The following is a 24,514-nucleotide window of genomic DNA, read 5'->3' on the forward strand; positions in this document are numbered from 1 at the left end:
CTGGGCGCGGAGCTGGGGGAGCGGGAGCTCCGCTGCCGTCGGGGGCGGTTACATCTCGGTAGTTGCGTGTCTGCTGTCCTCTGAACAGCGGCTCTCAAGACCGCTTCTCTGCCTCAGCAAAACACGCCGGTTCCCCGGTTCGCTCCTGCCACGGAATATGGGAAAAGGCAGCTACCGGCCCGCCCGGTGAGGAGTGAGACAGCTGGGTGGCATGCAACTGCTTTGGACCACAATAATCCACTTGAAAAGTAAAACGGCCAATAAAAGAGGAAGGTGGGGGAGCTAACCGCTGCTTTGCCAGTGATTTTTCTCTCTGTATTGTGTTTTACAGGAGGATGTAATTTTTTTTTGGGGGGGGGAGGGGCCTTAGCAAGGCCTTGGGAGGGCTGGAGTGAGGGCTGGAGATTGGATGAAACTCACTCACTCCATGGTGTGGGGGAGCAAATAATGTTTGCCTCCATGTTTGCCCTTCTGTCTGATCTTGGTATTCCTCAAAGCTTCGTACGCCAGCCAAGCCTCACATCTGCACTTTGGTCACTAACCGCATTAGCAGCAGCTGCTTCTAAGTCCCAATGACATTTTACTAATTTGGGTCTTCCACAATGCATTTGCCTTTAGAAATAAAGACTTAGAGCTACAAATTGTGAATTAAATGGGCTTGTTGCTTTTGTAAGGTACCTCGGAGGCCTCTTAACAGGACACAGCCTTGGAGAAGTGAAGTCACTCTGGTGAGGGGAGAATAACCACCCACCCCCTGCTCCCTAACCTGCTCTGCCCAGGTTGGAGTGGGCCCCACAGTGTGTCCCTGCTGCTGTCACATTGGCCCCTGGGCTCGTGGTATAGCTGGGCCAGGGCAGACATGGCACTGCTGCCAGGAAGGGGTTCCCAAAACGGCAAGGTGTCTTAGGAAACCACATCCAGAAAAGTAGTGTAAAACACACATGCTTAGCACCTCTCCAGATAAAGCCACCCCACGCTGGTTCCTGGCAAATCGTCTCAGCGTTACAGACCCCAGCCCTGGCAGCAGCTGATCAAATCCAGACTAATCCCCTGTATCCCTGCTGTGTTTGTGACCTGTTGGGTGTCCCCCAAGTTCTGTTAGCAAAGGAGTGCAAGCAGCCATGGCCAGAACAATGCTGTCCATTTGGCGAGGCTGAGGGAGGCCTCATTAGAGCTCATTTGTACTGATTACAGACGATCCTCCCTAATCTCTCAAGATTTCTCAGCTTAAACTGTGATGCGCTTAGGTCAGGAGCGCAACTTCAAAGCACGTAAGCGCTTTGTGTGTCACCAGGTTACTGCCATGAGCTGCGAAAGTGAAGTGAGAAGAGGGACAGTGTGAATCATCAGTGGGCTTAGGAGACAGCTGGGGCTGAGGTTGCAAACAGCAGTGTCCACGGGTGTGAATCCTCACATTTCCAGTCCTGAGACCCATCAGGGCAGCAAAGGTCCTGCTGAGGGCCACACATAGCCCCTTGCGTGGCCTGGGTGGGCTGTGGCAGCTGGCCCCGTTGGCCCCCCAGTCAGCAGGGCTTTTGCAGGCCTCACACACACACAGAATGGCAGCGGGGGCCCAAGTGCTGGCTGGGCAGACCCCACCTGAAACCCTGTTGTGGCTCTCAGCGGGACCTTTGCTGCCCTGCGTCGGTGGGCACAGGGGCTGTGCAGCCGGTGAGTGGGGCTTCATTATGAACCCAGCATCAAACTGCTTGGCCTGATCGTGCTCATGAGGAATTCAGACATGAAGGGATTTACTAGCTAATGTTTGGGTATGACTCAGACAGGTCCCTCAGCTGAAGGTGTCTCTTTGGCCCCAGATGTATACAAGGGCAGCTGGGAGCTAACCCAGCTCATCTCCTGCCTTGGGAGTGTCACGAGGGGCTTTTGTGGCTGTGACCCTAGGGTCCCTTTGTGACCCTAGGGTCCCTGTCGAGGGCTCCTGGGGCTCATCTCACAGTGAAATATCAGCAACTCTTCCTTGAAAAGAGAAAAATTTCCTTGAAAAGGAAGAGTTCCCTTCCTTGAACAGAGGGGAAAACCCCTCTCCTTCCCTTCCATGTGAGGACTCAGCCTCTTCAGAAGGCAAGGCACTGAGCATTGCAGTACCTCCTCTACCTCCCCAGTCAGAGCATCTTCTAATAACTAGCCTAGGTGATTATTTCCCAAGAATCAGCAGCCCATCAAGAAGCAAAAGGGATTAACCGAGCAGCAGCGAGTGAGGATAGTAGCTGTGCTTGTCTGGGTGCAAGAGGAGCACTCACCCTGGCTCACACTGGCAGAGGATGGCGGATGTGCCGCCATGACCTGCATCCACAATGTCCTACGCTGCTGCCCCTGAATCGTTACTTATGGTCATAACAACTTGATGCCAGCTTGTCAAAGGCTCTGTATCCCATTACTAATCCACTGAGCCATCAGTTCCTTGATGCAAGCTGGATTTACACCAGTAACCTACAAGTGAAAGGCTCAGGGTTGTCTTCTCAATCCCTTGATCTCTCCCTGTCCCCTGGCAGCTGTGCCAAAATGACTCTCAGTCTTGAATCAGTCCTGCCTGGTCTACAGCTCTGATCATTCACAAGCGGCATGGGGCACGTGTTTTGGGTATTAGCCATTTACTGCAGGAAAAAGGGATCGGGATCCGGGATGTCCAAAAAGAGCAATGGAGATGTGTGGGTCAGAAGCCGGGCTTGTAGGTTATGAGACATCTAGGAAGCCAATGTGAGCCAGCCCCAATTCCTGGGCCAGCTCCTGAACCGCACGGGGCTATGGGGCTGAGTGCCCAGAGGGGACCAGCTCTGCTCTGCCATGTGGAGCTATTTGCAAGCCTCCCTGGTACCGGATTGGAGATGAGAGCAAAAGGATTATCTCTGGAATTAGATTATTTAGATTGGAGCTTTAATCTCTGACCCCGTCTGCACAAGAAAATAGTAGAACTCCCTGGGATTATTTGGTTGTTTGTTTGGGGTTTTTTTTTGTGCAAGTAAAGCCAGGCTTGCAGCAAGAGCTTCTGCCGCAAGAAAAAAAAATGCTTTGGAGACCTGCCCTGTTTGACCTGTTCACTGTATCATGGTAAGGCCTGGCAGAAAAGAGCTACAGATAATTTGGTAGACACACAGCTTTCCTCGGAAGTAGCTGTGGCTCCAGGACTGCCTCTGCAATGACACAAAGGTGTCCTGCAGCCACCCTTCCCCTAGCACCAGTGTCCCTGCATTTCTTGGGAAGACAAACACAGCTCTGCCGTGGTACAAACACAGGGATCTGCCTAAGTGAAAATAGCAGTAGTTCGCAGAGAACATCCCCAGCCACCATGATGCTGCACTGTAGATCAGTGCAGCCTCTAGAAATGGGTTTACAATTTTAAACAAATTAAGACCGTGTCCTGCCATCTGCTGTTGCAGGCAAAGGATGCGACTGCTCGGTGCAGGACCCAGGAACAAGCAGGCAGAAGCAGCCACTGTGCCTGTTGCCACTGCCTGTCCGTCAGGTTTGTGCGTGCTGGCTACTGCACAAGGCGTGTGCCCTGAGTCGTCACCAGTCCCCGTGGGCAGGCACAGCCACTCTGCTGCATACAGGCAAGCAGCGCAGCTGTCCTCTTGCTCTGCGTACACACACACGCTGCTTCTTCAACGGGCTCCACTGTAAGTGAAGCACGTTTGTGTACCAACATTCCCTGTGGAAGACACAAGCCTGCACAGGTCTCACCCTCCCCAGTACTATCCTAAGTACACATATAACTTAACCAGGACTCTGGACTCTGTCCAGTTTATCACCCTCATCTCCCAAGCACAATATAGCTCAGCTGCTGTACCAGTAAATATGGAGATCTGCAAATACCCACTTTCCAATTTCTTGGCTCACACCCACATTTCTAAGACTGGACCAGCTCCATAGATACACACGCATAGTTTGCATACACCCACTTGCAAACAAACTCTGCTGCTGCTGCACTCCCAGGTACCTATCTGCACTCCCTGCTTTTATGCGCACACACACAAACCTTTCCCAGTGCACATGTCTGTGCAAACACAAGCACACACACACACAAATATAAGAAGAAACATCCCATTGCTGGGATATCAGCCATCGCTGCAGCTATGCTGGTTGGCACAGCAACAGGAAAGCAGAGGAGAAAATCCTCCTTCGGGACACAGATTTGCAGACCCTAAGAATTTGAAAGGGAACCTGGGAAGTGAAAGATTTGAGATGGAAGAAGCAGAAGAATATTGGTTCCTAACCTCCCAGTTGAAGTAAGGGGGCAAGTGAGTGAAAAACAGCTCCCAGTCACACTGAGAAACATGCAGCAATAATGATGCCCTTTGAAGCCAAGCAAAAATTAGTACTGGCAACTTGTGACTCAGCCTCTGCATAGAGAAAGGGGACAACTGTAGGTCTGGCAGAATAGGGGGAGTGGAAGGTTGGGAAAATCTTGCGGAAAGGGGAAGGAGGATGAGCGTCTGATGTGTCTGGAAGCATCTGGTAGGGCCTGGAGGCTGCTGTCATCACTGCTGCAGACATGTGCAGCATTTTTGAGCATGAACAAGCTGGAGAGCAGGGCACTGCCACACAAGGAGGCTCCTGGCCAATCCCCGGCACCAAAAGTGTTACAGCTCAGCTCCCGCAGCACAGCCCCCACTGTGCATACGCTCACAGTTGTGTTTGAAATAGTCCAAAAACGGAGGGCATTACCATTGTTGCCTATTGCCCTCCCACCTAGCTCCCCTCTGTGCCATTTCTCCCATTGCTCCTTGCGATGCCGCCACAGGGGCTCTCACCTGCCCCCTTGCAAGCCAGGGGGATGCAGAGGTGGGGACCCTCCACACTGCCCTCACCGAGAGCACCTCCAGGCCCCATCACGATGAGACCAGCAGGAGGGAGGGCAGAGCCCTGCCACAGGCTGTGGATGGCAGTGACTCCCCTTCCTGCAGCAAGGACTTGCCTCTGGAACCCAGTGCAGATGCCACAGTATGCATCTGCCACAGCCCTTCTCCTCCAGCCCAGCCACCACCTCTCACAGGGACATCCAGGCTCCACATCGTTTCAGCGTGCATATTTATCGCTTTCCCCCCGCAAGACATGTATTTGAATTTACTCTTGGTAAACATAACCACAGGAGATGCAAATATGTGCCAGGGAAGCATAAATAACTCCACACAGACAGACACACACACAGAGACAGCAAACACAGACACAGTTCACCAAGGGAAATCAAGAAGTGCAGAGCACGCCCTGAGGCTGCCACCAGTCCCAATGGCTTTGCTCTCATCCACCGAGCCAAGAGGATTTCTCCTGCTCTTGCTTTGCAGCAGCTGGTGGGAGAATAAAGCTGGGGAGGAGGAGTCTAAAGTTGCAAATATCCCATGAAAGCATCATGGTAAGTCTTGGCTCTGCAGTTTCCTGTAATCAACTCCAAGGAATGGTTCCAGTTGTAGGAAGTTGCAAGTCTTTCACAGTGTGAAAGGGTGGAGGGGCATGGGGACCACCATGAGGGAGGAGCAGCAGGTCATCTTGCAATGTCCTAATTGCAGCCAGCCGATAAACCTTCATGTGGGAACATCGGGGCTAGATGCTCCACCTAGGTCCTCTTCTGCCCTCTCTAAGGTGCTGATTCTTCTTTAGCTGAGATTTATCTTCAACGGGACATCATGCGAACAAACTCTGCAACCAACAAGAAAAGACAGCCCTGAAGCAGAAGGCATCTGTGGTGCCCGAGCCAGCTCTCATTCCCTGGGGACAGCATGCAGCCAGGGTGAAACTGAGAGTCCACACACTGCCAGCAGGTCTGTGCTGCTCCATGACTGGCCCTGGAGAGCTCACACAAAATGGGCTTTAATTCTTGCATTAGATATGGTGCTTTGATCCCACCAGCAGGTCAATTCATTGCCTCGGACTCCTTTCCAGCTAGTGTACAGTCTTGTTTGCACAAGCAACTCCTTGTGAGACACTAGTATTGTCTCCCTTCACTGTAACTTCAGGGAATCTGGATTTATAGTCTCGGGAACACAGTATGATTTCTTAGTAAGCTTGCCACTTCACAGAGACACCAGTGTGGGAAAGCACTAGTATTTTGGTAAGTACCGGCATTTTTGTAGAGAAAAGTTTACTTTGATGGACTTCTTGTTTTTAAAGATACAGGTTAACTGTAAGGATACTCTGGATCTATTTCTTCACCACCCTGCAGCTTGTGAAGTCAATTACAATTGTTCAAATTGAGCGTAAATGCCATCAAATATAAATGTGTTTTCATTCTGCACTTGGATTGCTGTGGAACTAATAACTCTGCAAAGAGGAGGGCAGTGGAAATTACCCCCTTGACTTCTCCTGTTCCATTGATGGAGCTGTCCTTTGACAACTAAAGCAGTAACTCACAGAGAAAATGATACTGGGATAGAGTTTCATGTATTTTAGCTGTCTAACATAATTTAGTTGTGGGAAACAAGAAGAGCTACTGTCATGTAATCAGCCAGTGCATTAGAACAACTGCAGCTACCAGATACTTTTTAGGGAGACACTTCTACTTTTTTAGCATTTTCAGAGCCCTCAAAAGCTTAAGTAATCCTGAGGACTGAGACTACTTGTCATGTAGGAGACCCAGGAATGCCTCTGAGCCAAAAAAATGACATCAGTTTTATTGTAATTCTGTAGCCCCTGTGCTTCACCCTTACTGCAAAGGGACGTCTGGATTTGCACTTGGAAAACAAGCAGCCTGCCATGCTCTCACACCTTCCAGCTCTTATATCTGCTTAGCTGTCTGATATCAATTGCTTCCCTTGCCAGAAACCATGAGCTCTATTAATATTGCTCCTGCCATGGCTAATGGCTAGCATAGTAGCCCAACCACTCTTATTTGTCCAAGTCCTTCTGGCATGAAAAGTGGGAGAAGAAATGAGTTATCTCTGGGATTTGACATGACACCTCTAGATCAGGTATCTGCAGTCCTAGTGAGCACATCTGGCACGTGACCATCTTCTGGCATAAAGGCACAGAAACAAATTCTCTATAAACCCAGATAACAAGGTGAGCCAGAGGAAATGGAAGATGCAATGCATTCTCCAAACCAATCCAGGCTCCTCACAGCTCTTGCAACAGATTTAATAGAAAGGAAAATGCCCCATAAAAAAAAAAGGCTGGCATAGCATGTGTGCACCAGTATCTGCTCCTTTGTGACAGGGCATATCTCTTACTATGCTAGAATTATGGAGAGAGACCCAACTTAAACTGAGATGCAGCAAGATATGATACACAAATGAACACTTCAGCTGAGGAATTTCCTGTGTGGGCCAATATTCTCCATTTTCGTCAGCTGACTAGGAAAAAAAAAAAAGTCTTGTTTGCTTTTTTCTCCATACTTCAGATACCTGGGCCCTGAGCATGCAAATCTTTCCTTCCACTTCCACCTCTGAGCTGAAATTCTGACTCATACCAGAGCAGATGGGCAGGGAGCACTCATCCCTTCTCACCTTCAAAATCAACACGCCCATCTCCATTCAGATCCACGTCCCGGATGATCTCTTCAATATCCCGATGGCCTACCTGCTGCCCTAGAAGCTTCTTCATAGCTTCTCGCAGCTCACTGGTGCTGATCTCCCCATCACCATTGGTGTCAAACTGCAAGTACATGAAAAATACCAGCAGGAGAAATGCAGTTAATGGAAACAGATCTTGCTCTGGTTCGGATTTTGTATTGTTCTGCTCCTGAGTGCCCTATTTTTCCTGCATTCCTTTTGTGTCCCTCCTTTTCCTCCTTTGGGTGCATTTTGAAACCAGTCTGTCTTTTCTCCTCAGAAACCCCTCGTAACAGCTGTGTCTGCATCAGCTTTCCTTTTCCTTGCCTGAAGGCTTCCCTTATATTAGTGACTTTCTCTGCTCCTCCCTTGTTTCATGCCTGGCTTGACTTTTTCTCTGTCTTCCACTGTGCTGCTCTCTCCTCCTCCTCTTCTCTTCCCCATTGGGTCTTCTGTCTTTCCTGTCTCCTGTTGCTCACCTCTCTGGGGGGCACGCGGTAGGGAGCACTCACCTCTCTGAAGGCATCACGGAGCTCTTTTACACCAATCATGTCTGCGGTTTCTGCTAGCAGCTTTGGTCCCATCAGCTCAACGAAATCTTCAAAATCCACATGGCCACCCACTTAGGACAAGATGAAAGATCATGTGTAAGAACTCCATACGTTAGCCAAGCCCAACACTCACTTTGTGAGCCCCAGACACACACACTTCTGTGTGTCCCAGAGAGGGCTTGGTTCTCCAGGAAGCAAAGCGCAGAAGGTGCAAGACAGTGGGAGGAAAAGCAGAGGCAGTTTTACACTGTCTTTGTATTTTCTGGACTGTGGGCTAGGCAGAATGAGTCCAAGCTACTCCATCCTAGGCTGCCATTTACTGTCACATCCTTATGGCATCACATACTACATATTAGAGGCTTGATCATTCTCCTGCTTATAGCAACGCTCTGCTGCGCCTTTGCCAAAGAGTATGGCAAGGGCACAGCATGATGTTTCTGCATGGCCTGGGCACTGCCCTGCAGCAGTGGTGGAGTCTTGCTCCATTAGCAGTGGCTAATGTATGTCCAACTGTTTATTCACCATATTAGTTCTTTTCTTTTTTTTTTTTCTATTAGTTCTTTTTCCCCTATCAGCTGGCAGTAACACTCTGAAATTCCTAAGCACTTGTGTGCCAGGACCATCAACTGCTTTTGTGTGTGACTGGTTGTATATGTCACAACTCTTTTCCTTCCCTTGACCAAGTAACCTGTCCTTTTTACATCAACACGTGTCAGAAACAACATGTACCAAATAACCTTTTTTCCACTTGGCTGAGGCTACCCTGCACTGCCACAGGTAAGACGTGACAAAAAATGATGGTGAAAGACAAGGGGCATAAACACAGTTACAGCGAATCGGACACGTTTGTCACATTTTTCCATGACTCCAGCAGATGCCCCCATCTGACACTGCCAGCACAGCTCGCTCGCAGCCCATCCCCAGGCACACAGCAGATCCATGAATACCAACCGCAGAGCGAACAGCCCATCCGTCACCAATTCTGACCAAAGCATCTCCATCTTCCCAAGCTCTTTCTTCAGTCTGACACCATCTGACAACAGCTTCAATATGACAACACCCACAACCTGTGCACCGATGTCTAACTGCCCACATCAAGGGCAGTTTTATACCTGACAGGATAAGCACGAAGGACAGCCCTTCAACACACTGTTCCCATACAGCACCGTCCACGCAGCCCCTTTGATAGGCAAGAAATAAAGGCATTGACTGCTAGGGACCACAAACAAACAGGACAGATGATAGGGAGCGAAAATGAGAACCAAAAAAAGAGGGGGAAAAAATCCAAAGGAAAAGAAACAGCAGGCGACTGAGAGAGACGGAGGCAATGATGCAGGGCACAGCTACAACAGAGAGGTACAGCTAGGTGGACATTACTCACGGTTCATGTTGATCTGCTGGGAGAGCTCTATTAGCTCCATCTCAGTAGGCATGTAGCCCATGGTTCGCATGCAGTTCCCCAGGTCCCTGCAGTTAATAAACCCATCCTTGTCTTTATCAAACTCCTTAAAGGCTTCTCTTAATTCTGTGGGATTGGATTAAAAAAAGAACAATATTGTCAGTGACAGCTTCAAATACCTTTTTGAAGAAATCTCCCCAGAATCCACAGCATTTTATGAGGCCAGAGTCCCCAAGATACTCTGTATTTTCCCAGCAGATCTCCCTGCAAAGGGGCAACGACTGGAGCAATGTTAAGCTGTTCTATCAGCACCATTGCTGACCCATTCCTTACAGGAATGCTTGCTTGGACTACAAGTGCCATGAACTGATCATTCCTAAACTGCACTCGCTAAAGAAACTGGAAGTAGTATGTTTTCCCAACTTTTACCCCTGTGTTATATTATAGAGTGCTCATTGTAGGGATTAGCAGATAAAACAGCTTCCCTGGAGCCATACTATTGTATCATGCTCCACAACACTTCCTGTGGGAGCTGGGGTGGACAGCAGTTCCCTGACAGCTAATATCCCATTACTTTATTTATTCTCCCACCTTGAAGAAGCTGGAATAGATGCAAATTCCTTCACAGTCAGCACTCTTGCAGTTTTACATATTATTTCTTTTTGCTGGGGTTGCCAGGAATTATTCCAGTAATCATCTCCACTGATCTGCCCCAAATTATTTTACCCCATGGGGGCCAACCTGGAAGGGCCAGCCAGTAGGTTTTCACTGAGCAGGGAGAAAGGTGACACAGAAGGAGCGACAAATTTTACCTTCAATTTCTTCCGGACGCAGTTCTCTATCCTGCAAAAAGAGAACATACTATGTTCAAGCTTGCCACAAACATAGTTTCAGAATAGCACTTGTTGGTGCAAACAGTTCTGGGACAAGCCAGAAAGCGAGAGAAGAAACAAGAAGGTGATGACATGTTTAATACCATCTATCTAGCAAGGCTTCCCAGCTATCCTCCCCAACGGGAGGCATGTTAGCCTATATGGTTCCCTGTGGAAGCTCCTTTCCATCTCGTCTGCTGGACAGGGGGATGACAGGTGCTCCCCCAAAATAGAAGAGATCTGGGCCAGCACAGCTGTATGTGTTGCCTCCCCGCCTGATGGCACTATGAGCTTCATGAAGCTCCTACATCATTCCCCAGCACCGTCCTGGAGCAGAACTGGTCCTGCAGCAGTTACGATCTCTCCTAGAACTCTGATCGTATTTCCCACTGCAGCTTCCGCTAAAAGAGCCAGATCAAAACAGCTGGAAGCAGTCCCTGTAACCAGCAGATCTATACCATCATGTGTTTGGATTGCTGCTTGATCCCTCTCCTTCTGGCAGGACAGGGACAGCCATGAGCTCTCTTACAGCCAACATCCCAGTGCGATCTCCTATAGTCAGTCCCCACAAAAAGGTAGGAACTTCCCCCTTTCCCCCAGCCTCAACTCCATATACAAGCATTATGAAACCAGGCATGAAGGCAGACACACAACATATACGTCATCAAGGTCATCTACCAACAAAACAGGACAAGGATTCACCATGTTCAGGAAACACTGCAACTTCAAACATCCAATGTGAATTTCTTGGAAGAAGGGAGAGGATATAAAAGAGTATAGGAAAATTCCAACACTGCACCACGAAGAAGAGATGAGCATGGAAATGCACTGCTTTCTGGTTTAAATGCCCTTTCTAATTCCTCTCATGGCTCCCAGGCAAATCCAAAACATCTGAGAATTTGGAAACACAGAATCGCCATCTCTTTTGTCGTCTCACTCTTTGCTTTTCCCCTCAACCGTGGGGATTTTGTCCTTGCCTTCCAGGTGTCCTCCAGCCTCACCACACATCCCTGCAGACGGTGCCCTTGATCAGTTTGAGAAGGATGATCCTTTGCTATTTAACCACAGGCTCCTCTGGAAACTAATGGTGGCTGCTCAGAGTGCATAGCAAACTAGGACACACACTGGTTTACGTCTGTGCAAAAGTGGGCTGTGCCAGAGAAATGACCAGCTTGCCACTCATAACCTTCCCAGAGGCATCTCTGTGCTGGATGGAACTGTCAGAGAGCACTGGCTCTGCCGTTTCATCCTTCACAGACCTGGTATTTTCAAACATGTCATCCCATTTGTTCCGCTTTCATCAACAGCAAGTAATAAAACAATTCAAACTCCTTAGACCGGATGCAGGAGGCATTATTGCCCTCCTCCCTTAGATAAAACAGCAGATGGAAACCACCCTTGATCAGTACCAACACCTTGTGCACCTCAGCCCAGAGTTCACAAACATTAATGCCCGGAGATACTGCTGTGTGCCAACAGCCAGCTCAGCACAGCAGCAGGTGCAGAGGTTTGATTATCACCGCCACGATGCAAAGGGTGCCGTGGCTCACCCACGGTATCCGCTGTCTTGCGAGAGTGGCTGGGGTAGGACCTAGGCCATCCTCCAGTGCAGTCGTCACAAGACCATCCACCTCACTCACTGAACACCACGTGGCAACCGACATGACTGACACATGTCAGAAATGGGGGCTTCAGCACGGGCTCTAAGTTTGCACATCGAGGCATTTGCGTTTGCAGGCCTCTGAGCGTATCTTTGCATATGCAGATTCTACCATCAGAGAGCCGCAGACTGCGAATGCAAAAGGAGGGGGAGGGTTTGTGTCCCTCCAAAAATCTGACTCAAGTGATAACTAACGTCATGAAGAGGTTTTCTGTTTTAAATTTGAAAGAAGATCCCTAAAATGATAAAGGAGGAAAATTGCTTGGGAAGAAATGGGCTGAATCACTCTAAAGCTTTTGGAGAACATACGGAAAGAAGAATAAAACTGCTCAGAGAGTTTGGATCCTAGAAATGACCAGAGGTGACCCTCAGAGAGTCCATTATACGTAATGGTCTTACCCTCATTTATTTCTGTTCTATGCATAATAAATCCTGTTGGTCTAGAGAGTCAGTAAAAGTAAAGCTGTTTATCAGATGCACTTATTCTACATCAGGGTAGTTAGAGACATCACTAATCCTATTTTGTAGACTTCTTCGGGTACTGTGAATTTCCAGGGCCTAAACAGGATGGATACCTGTCCAGCTGTGAGCCTTCCACTAGGGAGCTAGACCTATCCCCTATGACAGGTATCTCTCTGCATGCCAGCAAGTGTGCTTGTCTGAGAAAATTATGTTTTGTGTTTTAGTGAACTGGCACAAGAAATATGTGATCACTTAGTAGCTGAAGGTTAGGAAGAACAAAAGCCCTTTGATCAATAATGACAAATAATGGCTCTCTTTTGGTTTGCCGGTTGAAGAAGAGGTTTGAGAAATAAACATCTAGGTGTACCCTACAGTTGTAGATAACCATATCAAACCATGAGTAAGACAGAGATTTTTTACAGAGGCAAGAAAGCTCTGACTCCCATGTAACTGGGGTGAGCTTTGTTTCAGTGGAAGCATATGGAACGCACTGGGTGAATATCTGACAGACAATGCACATATTCACTCATACGTATCCATAAAAAGTGTGTCAATCGTATGTTTGTGTATGTCTTTAAATTCATGTTATTGCAGGAATCGAATGTTCATGTGCAAAAATATGTTTTACTTCTTGTAAAGATACAATACTGGGTGCACATTAATGTATATTTAACACATCCAGGTGTATACATTTGAATTTACAATTTGTATATATATTTATATACAAATATATATTGTTTTGTATATAAATGCATACATTAGATGCATATGAACACATAGTTACAAATAGGTGTGACTGATGGATGTGTTTTTGCTATTTATTTGTGTGCGTATGGCTAACAGCATTTGGTAGTCTGGCATTATTTGCAAATATGAGGACAGACTGATGTTCCTTGGTTTATTTGGCTGGGACTGCTGCAGTGTCAGGCTGTGTATGATAGTGTACAAGAGATTGCATTTGGGTATCTGTGAGGAGGCAGATGCATGCTTATTTCTGCTGGTAATAGTGTGCCTACTGTGAGCTGATAGGAACAGTATCAAATATGGGCATCTCTGTGGGACAGCTTGTTCCCAATACAGATGCCCTGATTTGCATTTAAGTGGCTATTTAGGCCTTAAATGCTAATCTGAGCCTCTGGGAATGAGATGTGGATGTCTTGCTGGAATAACACCTCTGAACACTGGACTCCTCCTGAGTCTATACCATTATGCCTACTTGAGTGTAGGCTTGCATCTATCTTCCACAGCTGCATTTTTAGAGTCCTCCTTTCTTGGTGTTTAGGCACAGGGATATCTCTGCACATCCTTCAGGTTAGACATTTGCCTGTGATCATATTTGCACATGGAGCTGGAGCCAGGATGCTCGAGACCCAGGGCTGAGGGTTACAGAGCTCCACGCAGACAGCATACGGGCAGCTCCGCATCCCTGGCTCACATCCACATGTCTTTGTGCATGTCTTGCCCGGCTAGGTGTAACTTACGTACAGGCTGCCTGTTTTCTGCGAAGCCCTTCCTCAGGAAGATGCATGCTGGCCCCAGCAGGTTGTGCATGACGGCGCAGTTCTGGGCCAGCACCATGAGCGGACCCTGGTACTCGCAAGACGACGGCCCCTCTTCGCTCGTCTGGACAGCCTTATAGCACGTCTTCTCCTCATGGCGGATCTTCCCAGCCAACCAGCAGCAAGCAAACAACACAACAGAGGATGTTACCTCCCTGTCTTGCCCAGCCATTCCTATGAAGTTTTACTGAACCGCCTCGCAGAGACATTATTGCTAAATTTCCTTCATCTGCTCTACACTGCGTCCCCCCCACCAGTCTATTAGGATTTGTACAGAAGCAGTAAGTCCAGGAGTTCACTTTCAAAAGCTGATAAAAGTACAACCAACCAGGAGAATTTCACTTTGAAATGACATCAAACTCTCAGCACTGCTCACATCTACCCAGACACAGCCCAAAGGGCCACGCTCCCACTATCAGCCCCGCAGTTAACAATCCCTTCAATGATCTGCAAAGGATGAGCACCCCCAACCTAATAGTACATGTGCCAGCCTGTGCCCAGGGCGAAGCTGCTGGCAGAGCCACGTGGCCAGGGCATCCCCTGGAGACCAGGCAAAGCCTGCACAAAGACCCTGCGTTATGCTCTGTGTTGCATTTCAGCAACACAGCATCACACACTTTATAATATTATTAGAAGGCCGTTTACAGCATCAGGTGGCTCTGCCAACTGCAGGCTCACACTCCCTGTGCCACTTCTAATTAGTTACATCCTCAGGGTCTCAGGCAGTTACTGCACTGCCCTCTTGTAATCACTGACAGTCCCAAAGTGGAGATCAGGCACGGGCACAACATTTTTGTCTGTCTGCATTTGCACATTTTCCTAAGTGCACATGTCCTGCTAAGCTAGGGCTCCAGAACAGAATCCAGCACTGGATTTTATAAGGAGGCACTGCTTTCCTTTTATAGAAATGCATTTCCCTGGCTCTGCAAGAAAACTCTTATCCTGATATTCCCATGCAGCTATAAAAAGCCTGCACAACCCACAGGACCCTTGGTTTTATAGAATAAACATTAATCATACATCAGATTCTTCTTCAGGAATGATTCTACTTTTACAGCCGGTGTTCCCAGGGGTGATCAGAGAAGCTCTGTCAATTGTCATTGTCTCTATTAACCCTTTCCTTAAAGCCTGAGGTGCTTTTTCAGGCTAGAAGACCAGATACACACACACGCCCCGTTCACACTTGTCCGAGCCTATTGTATCTACTTGCTGTGTCTGCCATGTGCTATTATATTGCACACATGGTTTGTAGTTTGCGATTTTGTACACAGTCTTACATCAATCTGCTCATGTATAATGTCATGTGAATATCAAACACCAAAACAAAAACAACTCAAAAAGCAAGCCATGGAGAAAGAAAATGATGAAGCAGAAAAGCATTTTTTGCTGCAGTCATGGACAAGGAAAAAATCTGTCTCCGATTAAATCTGACACATAGGACACTTGTCCTTAAAAACCTGAAAGATGAGCATCCGTCCACAAATGGCGTATTACTAGCTCAGCTAAATGTCAAGGCATCTGTGTTGAACTGCACAGCTTCGTGATATCAGAGCAATGTATTTTCAAAATTATCAGCTTTGTTTCTTGGCACATTTTTCAGTTTAATAGACCAAATAATATGAATCACTTAAAAGAGCCCTCATCAGTTCTGTGTTTAATTCCACTGAAGCCACGTGAAAGATCAAAGGGCCCACAGCCCCTAATCCTTGTTTTCTGACCCTTCCAGTCAACAGAGTTTATTACCAAGCCACAGAGCAGGACCACAGAATGGTCATCCCATTATTTTCCTGTGCAGGTAGAGATTGCCAGTTAGATGAAACAGTTGCCAAGAGCCACTGAGGATCCTGACCAGACAACCTGCCGTAGCACCAGGATGACAAGGTGCATGGCTTAGTGAGATCCCTGCCCCGCTCTGCTGCTGTAGGCAGGATTTATGGCATTTGATGTTCCCTCTGCCAGCAGCTCCCCAGGTTTCTCCTGCAAGTATCCCCACAAGTCCTACATCCTGGCAGAGCTGGGAAGGGAGCTGTGATATGGGTACACACCAAAGCAACATCAGTCGCCTGTTACAGGGTAATCAGCAGCATGTGTGACACGAAAAATGCAAGGACAGGACTGGGGAGCTCAGGCTTTCCCCTGTCCCTTCCCCAAGCAAATAACCACTACCCTTCCTGGCTGAGTCCGGATTGTGGAGAGGGAAGAGACCAGGATGATTTAGAGATGGCCGCAGTGATGGTGAAGGGTGGCAAAGGAAGGGACCTGGATGCCAAAGCTTTTCCTTTCTGCACAGCAGAAGCACAACAGGATTCACCTAATTTTCCTGCCTGCATCTCAGAGGGACTTTGCAGAGCGGCAAGCCTGGAGGAGCCCCTTCATCCCGACTGCAGTGCCTCTCAGAGGGAACGGCAGCCCAGCTGGCTGCTGGGATCACTGGGAGGACACTGTGACAGTGGGAAAGCGAAGCTGCCAACAACAGACATTGTGGATGCAAAGCCTGAGCATTGCCACCAAAACAGGCGAGATACCCCCATGTCAGCCGGTCCCAGACCAAGCCAGCCAGTTCCTGGGAGTAACTCCCAAATTTCATGTTGAAATCATGTACTCAAGAGATCAGTCTGTCACCCAAGAGAAGCTTTCTCACACGTTGTCTACAGTCCCTCCTCTTTACCATTTCAGCAAAATGAGTTTGCCCAAGGTAAAATCTGAGAAAAAAAAGCCAGATCATAAAACAGCCAAGTGAAGTTGTGTAACATTAAGACTGATCTGCAAAGTCGCCTCTATGATCATGTGTGTTGTGATAAAAAGAACAGCAGAGCCCCAGGACCCGTGAGGATGAGTGCCCGAGGCCTTAATTCACAGCTAGCTGGAGCAATGTCTAAGACATTTTCTAATTCAGCTTTGCAACTTTCTCTCTTTAGTCCTGCCATCCCAGGCCACCTAAAACTAGGCACAAAGTACATTATTCGAAGCAGCTTTTAGGAATGAAAGCATAAATTACTTAAAAGACTGATGACACAGAGCTTATAAGTTCTTGAATCCATTTTGATTCAAACAGCCTGGCCACACGTCAGAATTTAATTGCAATCGCCTTGATCATGTTGAGCACAGCTGCAGCCTTTTATTGTAAGTTGGAGGCGACCTACAAGCAACCAAGTTGGTTTTTCATATGTGCAACATTTGGGTAAACCTCAACTACTTCTGCCTCTCCCTGAAGGTCACCCTGACCTAGGGACTGGTCTCAGCACTGTCTAACTGCTTGGTGATGAATTCCCTCTTCCTGTATCCCAGCTCCCCCGCAGCAGCACTGTGCCATTACTGGCTTTGTTTACAGCAGCCCAGATAACAAGAAAACTGTGTTTCTACACAGAAGAGGCAAATCTCTGGCCAGAAGAAACTCCTTGCTAGGGAGGCCCTCTCCCAGCAGCTCCCTCCCAGAGGAGCTTTCCCGGGTGGCAAAGTCTGGAGCATCCTGATGGCAGTGGCATTTCGCTGTCGGCAAGGTCTCCACACAGATAGCTCCTCATTGCAATACTTTGGATGCTTAGCATAACTTTTTCATTTATGAGCAGCAAACTGCATAGCTTTTTGCTGAGTTATTAGATTTGCAGCAATGCTAAGTAAGAACCATGCGGCTGACAGGTACACAGTGCTGCAAGACACTGACATCAGTCAAATAAGAAATATTTCTGGGGCACGTCATTCCCATTTCACTCTAGACCCTAATAGCAGAATCGTTCCTGAATCTAATTCATCCTGGGATCACTGCAAAACCTCAGCACAGAGCAGACCGCAGGCTGAAGCCTAACAGATACACATGGTGGCTCGCAGATGAAGTCCAGCTGGGCCCAAGCATGTAGACACACGGGACATACTGATACGCAACATGATGCATGAACACACAGCCAGGGCCCAGTGTGTCCAGTCACAAACAGAGGCATGGACAAACAGATAACCAAGAAAAACATGCTTCTGTACCCAAACACATAACAACAAAACTAGATGTGTGCATACGCAAGGATGGATATACATAAAAATACACACATGTCCACATACAGACTTCTACAAGGACATCCACTAGCACACACAGCACCACACAAGCAGGGATACGTGTGTGATGCACACAAATTCCCCCTCTATACACTCACAACAAACATTGCACGTCTGCTCATGCACCTCAGGATGCGTACGTAGAGACATAAGGAGCTACGGACACACACATACTTCAGATAGGCTCATTAGGTGTGCATATCCTTACACACTAATAGGAATATGTACAGACACATGCCCATTCACACGTACATGAATATATGTCCCTACAGAAATGACATACATAACTAGACTCATGCAGATACCTCTCAACTGAAGCACATGCACACACACACAAACTCACACATATACACATACATTAAGATGCCTGTACAGAAGACATGTGCCAGCATACTGTGCACATCGACAAGCACAAGCCGCAAGCTTGCACGTACCCAGAGGACACCTATACACAAATACACGGAGCAGGACACAAGCCCACTCACGTGCATGCATACGCACACATTTATTTACGCACGTTATGGCTCTCAGCATCCCAGGCTCTAACGGCTGCACTTGGACAAGCAGCTCTTACAAAAAAAGTCTGGTGAAGAGAGCTGAACCCTTTATACACACCTCTGTGTTTCTCCCACCTCCCATTCCCATATGCCCACGACGTCACCCATCCCAAGAAGCAGGGGTGGAAATGCACAATGCACTTTGATTCAAGGAACATACCTTTTTTGAGAGGTTTCTCAGTGGAGACTTCACACAGTTGCCCATAATATGCTGAGTCTGCCTTTCCGGTGGACTTGGTTATAAAGGAACTGAAGCAATTGATCCCATTAAAGGTATTCCTTGGGAGCAAAGCAAGAAAGGCAGCGCCAGGCAAATCCAAACAGCTACTGGCTGCTGGGGCTTCCCTCTTCAGGGAGCTTTTTCTCTCTCTGCCTCTCTCTCTCCGTGTTTTTACTTTATGTTCACTTTCTTGAAGAGATGAAGCAGGAAGGAGAGGGAGGGGAGAGAAACAGACAGAAAGAGAGGGAGAGAGAGGGAGAGAGAGAGAGAGTGAGAAGGGGGGAGAGAGGGAGGCGGATGTATAATCTACATCAGATTAATGTTCAAATCCCTCCCACCCCCCTCAATCTGCAGGCAAGATTGTTTCACTCATGGGAGAGGGCTGATTCAAGGAGAATTAAAACAGAGAGGCACCACAAGAAGTGATTTCAGTGATGAGTTCAGTGAATCCAGCTAGTTTGGGTCCACACAGCCTCTGAACATCGCATCCCTAACCCACCCCCCTTCTGACTCCTCTCGGCTTTCCAATCACCAGAGAGCTAGGCTAGCCAGAAGGCAATCCACTTACGGGCTTGGAGCAGAGTCCAGAGCTCGTTTTGGAGCAGAAATGGACCATTTATCTGGGTGGGACCTGTTTCAGCTTATAAATATCAGCAGACCTAGAAGTCCCTCATTCTTTTCCTGCCACAGTGGAAGCAAGCCTGAAGGCGGCAGTTCAGGGACCCTACAACACTCTCAGCCCCAGGATAGTAATTTTTAACCACAAGGGAGAGACCTTGAGCCAGTCTTGTGGTGAAGTTTTTCCAGTTTTCTGCAAGTAGAAATCAACTAGTGGTTTACCTGCACAAGTCTGCCAAAGATGGGCTCACACCTGAATCCTAAATCTGAACAGCCCCAGGCTAGATAATGTGAAGCAAAGAATTTGGACATCAGATCCATCCATTCAATTCCCAAGCACCCAAGTCCTGGAATAAATAAGAGGCTCCTAAATCTAGAGCCAGCTCTGAAGTCTGGACTTTAGGCCTGTTGTGGTAACAGAATAATCTCTGAAACAAAAGGGATGAGTCCCCAGTACCTTTTCCTCTGATCTCAGGCTGAGCATAAGAGCATTCAGTCTGGAAGGAGATTTAAATTGCATAAAAACCTCACCATCACACCCAGGCAACAGGATCTGAAGAGGATAGTGAATGCACCCTTAGATATGAAGCCACCACAGCTGCAGCTCCACAGTGATACGAAGCCACGGCATGAAGAGCTACGTCCTTCAAGAACTGTGAAGACCAAGATGACACTGATCCTACACCTGTCTATGCAGCAGGTTGGTTGGACGCTCAGGTGCTCAGCTGAAAGATTTCACAATTTTGTTTGAGAGTGTGGTTCCAAACAAAAGGTTCTACAAAGACCTAACCTATGGGCTAAGTACTTGCACCACATGGGTTTTTGTGCAGGAGCCAAGGACTCATTCTCCTGGCAGCTCTAGGACTGTAGGACAGAGAAAGATGAATTATCAATGTCACAATAAAGCAAGGATTTCTCTGCTTCCACCCTGATGGTGCTGTGGCAAATTAAGCATGACTGTAAGATGCATCAACAGTTGCTTTAGAGCTTACAGGCTTCTTCCACCTGAGGAGATGAGTTTAGCAGTCCAACCATGACAAGAGTCAACAGCTTCTCCAGTTCCAGTCACAGCCAGAAGTGTGCGGCCTTGCGGGATGGTGTTTCTTGCTCTTTCTTGTACTAACCACTTCTCAATAGTGGAGGCAGTGAAACAGCTTCCTCTCAGATCCCCTCAATGCTTTCTTCACTGGGAAGGAGCTGCACAAAGGTCCACAGGACCTCCAAAGCCAGAAGCTGCAGTAGCAGATACAGGAAGACACCCCTTGTACCCAGGGCAGACTGAGAGAGGGACAGAGGGGATGGGAAAGCTCTGGTCTGGAAGACCTCCATAGCAGAGCCCACCCATGGTGGGCTGGGAAGTGAAACTGTTCCTGAGATGTGCCTGTCTCCTGCTGTCACAGTTTGAAGACCCCTGACGCTAGCAAAATATACAGTCACTCCTTGGGGACTGTGCCAGCCCTGGGCCTCACAGCGGGGGACTTTGCACGAGGATGCTGAAACTCCCAAGGCTGCCATCTTTAGCTCTATTTCTCTTTCCCCTCTTAAAGTAGCTAATGGGAGGTTGATCTACCCTCAGCCGAAGTGCTGGTCGTTAATAATGTCCTCTGTCAGCTGGAGCCATTCCCCAGGCTCCTTGTTTATTGACGAAGTGCTTGTCTCCCTTGAGCAGAAGCTGCCACACAGCGAGTGAGGCGCCTGGGCTCCTTCCCGAGACAAACGACTCCAATTCCAGAGCAGAGAGGAGAGAGAATCGCCTCCCTGCTGCTAATGAATCTCCCCTTGACAGGCAGCGCGGAGGCCAGAAATGCCCTGCAATTGAGAAGTGCCTGTCTCCCGCATCCTCCTGGAGAGAGGGAGTGGAGCAAGGGAGTCAGGCATCTCCTGCCAGGAGAATCCATCACAGCCCCCAGGCTGCCATGGGGCAGCTTTGAAAGACAGGCATTGAACATGCCTTACAGAGCTTTAAAAGCCTCTCAACAGAAGCTGAGATGGTCATCCTCTAAATATTAGTTTGTACCAGAGCATCCACGGCACGCTGCTGCGTTTGCCTGCTCTCCTGATTTTCTATCCTGCAGTTGCAGGCAGCTGTAGGAAATGTGCAGGGCAGAGTGAGAGGGCTGAGATCTTCTGCCAGGTTTGGCAGGGAGTTCACAATCCAGGAAGGTAAGAGGAGATGGGAGCCCATTTGCACCAGGTTTGCAGCACAATCAGAGTCCTTCGACTCTGCAAGAACTCTGGCAGAGCTGCAAGGGGCCCAAGAGACACAATTGTAAACAATTTTCTTATCTCCTTATTTACCCTGAACCTCTTAAGAGCAATTGGGCAGCACACCACAACCTAGCAGACAGACCTTGTCAACCTCCGAGGAGGAAAATCACTCTCTACATTGGGATCTTGTTCCCATCATCACCACGAGCAGCTTAGAGACAGGCAGGAAAGTAGAGCTGGCAGAAAGGTCATTAGAAGATTAGGTTAGAAGGAACATATTTTCTCCCTTCCTCCAACTGAGGCTGCTGTAAGAGAACAGGATGCTGAGAATAAGTGTGTCAAAAACATTTGTGTGTAGGTGCTGATCTGTGGGTATGCCTATATCTGGGGTAGTCAGTGTGCGTGTGGGAGGGCTGCACATGCATGTATACTGGTTTTCCCACACTGTTCTTTGTGGCAATCACACTGTTCTTTTAAGGTCTGGGGCTCTGTTGTAAACTTTCTAAAAATCGGTAGGAACTTTGTGAAATGCATGTCTTGCCTATGTGCCCACATCCCTTCCTCTCCCCTGAGGTCCAAGGTCAAAAGCGGGAGCAGAGACCTCAGTGGATGCAATTTGGCACTAAGCGAGGTCTCAGCTCACAGCAAAGAAGTGTTTGGCACATTGACTGACCCGAGCACAGAGCAGGGAGGAGGCTGGCTGACTTGGCATTGAACAAGGAGTGATTTAGGTGGCTTAATATGTCTGGATTCTTTAAAAAGCAGCAGTGCTGTGCTTTGGGCTGGCACCTTAGGCAAAAATGCTCATTCCATAGGAAAATGTTGGAACCCACCAGAGCTAATAGCTTGGTAGCTGCCAGAAACTTTATCCAGTGTATGGCCAAATATCCAACGGCACAACTGAAAGAACAAAAGTCAATCCCAAACTTGGGATTGCTTGTCGGACTGTAGCTTTGCTTGGCAAAAATTTCCAGTGGAAGTATGGATTTGTACAGGTAGACTGTTCAGATGCCAGGCCCATTTCAGTGCACGGTCTTTCTCTTGCTGGAACATTCTATGAGATGGTTGTTCTCAGCACAACACAAACACTGCAACAGGGCAATGTCAGTAGGTAGGGGGGTTAATCTCTGAGGGGAGTATATAGTAAACCAGGGAAAACTCATTCCTAGCATCTTTTCACTGAAGTCTATAGTTTTACCAAAGAGTTCATTGCATGCTTTGAAGATTTAGTATTTTAAAATACACAACCTTATTTAATTTATGCTAACAGGGCAAGAATTTTTGGTCTATTTTTTCCTATCACAGAGTGGAGAGTGTACATATTGATTAGTAGCTTTCAATCTGCTCCCAACCACCCTTTAGCTGGTGGCTATAGATCTGTATTTTACAAGAAACAATCCAGTCTTGTTTACTGGATGACCTCAGATGAGCCTAAGCATTTGTAATTGTTCACATCCTCCCATTGCCAGGGCCATTGAGGGCCTCGTTTCAAAGCTCCAGACCGCTGGAACATGCACTGGCACTCCAAACTTCTGCAACTGGCTTCCCTCTCTTCTCCTGCGTCAAGCTCCCAAGTGCTTTTGCTGCACATTGAGTTGAGTCTTCTAACCTCAAATGAACCTTGGATGGTTCCATATTCCAGTCAGACAACTACAGGTCCATCTCAAGGGGAGGCACCAGCAGGTATTGGCAGATGCAGTCCAGATCCTCATCTTGGGGGAGGGAGATCTCTGCAGAGAGTTTGGGAACTTTCTTGGCTGTCTGCTGTTCCAGGAAGAAAGTGTTGCTGACTCATGCTGTGCATAATATTCTCCTCCATTAGAGCAATTGGATCATATTCAATCACAAACAACAGAAAGGTTATTAAAAAGACCAAGGATATTTTCCATCCCTCTCAAGGTAACAAAGCCTGGACTGTCAACTTCTGTTTAGAACAGCTTTGTCTGTAATTAGCTAGCTTTATTCTGTGTTAGGTGAAAAGAGATGGGAATGTGCCATCTCCTGACACCTTCCATGCAGATCTGGTCCACGTATTTTGCACTAGCCCAACTTCCAAGTCCCTGTACAGGAGATGCGTTGGCCAGAGCACAACGTGTTGTGGGTATTTTCTGCTTTCAAGACCATCAACAGGCTACAAAAAGACAAGTACAAGCTTGACAGCCCAGAAGCTGCTGTGACAATTTGCCGTGTATACGCAGCTCAAAGATTGTTTAAAACAAACCTTACATGGCCTCTTCCTCTTGCTCAGGAATATGAGAATTGCGAATCATTTTCTGTCCATCTGGGACTACTGCAAAAGCAGCTAATTCTGCCCTGGCTCCCTCCCCTCTTTCAAAGTAAAAGGGACAGGGGGTCAGCATTTGGTGGGCACACTGAGGTGCTACAGAAAGCGTGGCTGATTGTTAGGTGAGCAGAGGCCTGGGAAACAGTACTAACCAAATGCTCCAAACCAACCCTGCAGCATTACATGAGATACGCCACCATAAAACTGAGGGCTGCCTGACTTCTATTTTGAGTAAGGATCTGACAGCACCTTTAGAAGGATCAAACTATGCATCCCAGTATGAGATCTCTGGCTCAACACAGCTGGCCACAAACCACCTAAACCCTTTTTGTGTCATTTCAGCAGAATGCAGGGGGGTTGCTGGTGGTTTTCTACTTCCTGCCTTCAGCCGTTGTGACATGATGCTTCACAACGTTACACGGTTGCCTGTTTCCTTCCAAGACCAGAGAATGTATTTCATCTGTGTGGGATGAAGCAATGCTGTATATTCTTTCCAAAGATGGTTGCAGGGTGCAAAGTACTCTAGGGGAGGAATGCATGGAAGAAATATTAGATTATTGCTAATGACTTCATTC

At 47.8% G+C, this 24,514-nt stretch overlaps 1 protein-coding gene across 2 annotated transcripts; it reads right to left on the bottom strand.

Moving 5' to 3' along the window:
• Positions 1 to 5,066: 5,066 nt before the first annotated feature.
• Positions 5,067 to 19,055, bottom strand: CABP1 (calcium binding protein 1). 2 transcript variants are annotated; one of them, XM_009888587.1, is made up of 7 exons: positions 18,770 to 18,814; positions 13,932 to 14,108; positions 10,265 to 10,295; positions 9,435 to 9,578; positions 8,015 to 8,124; positions 7,458 to 7,605; positions 5,067 to 5,655 (listed from the first exon to the last, which is right to left on the bottom strand). In XM_009888587.1, exons 1-7 carry the CDS (start codon positions 18,812 to 18,814, stop codon positions 5,630 to 5,632), a joined length of 681 nt encoding a protein of 226 aa, XP_009886889.1. In that variant the 3' UTR covers positions 5,067 to 5,629. The 2 variants fall into 2 exon arrangements, with proteins under 2 accessions (XP_009886889.1, XP_009886890.1); XM_009888588.1 differs by lacking the exon at positions 13,932 to 14,108 and having other exon boundaries at positions 18,770 to 19,055.
• Between the last annotated feature and the right edge of the window lie 5,459 nt (positions 19,056 to 24,514).

This window comes from Charadrius vociferus, unplaced genomic scaffold (assembly GCF_000708025.1).
Source record: "Charadrius vociferus isolate BGI_N301 unplaced genomic scaffold, ASM70802v2 scaffold917, whole genome shotgun sequence".
Lineage (NCBI taxonomy): Eukaryota > Metazoa > Chordata > Aves > Charadriiformes > Charadriidae > Charadrius > Charadrius vociferus.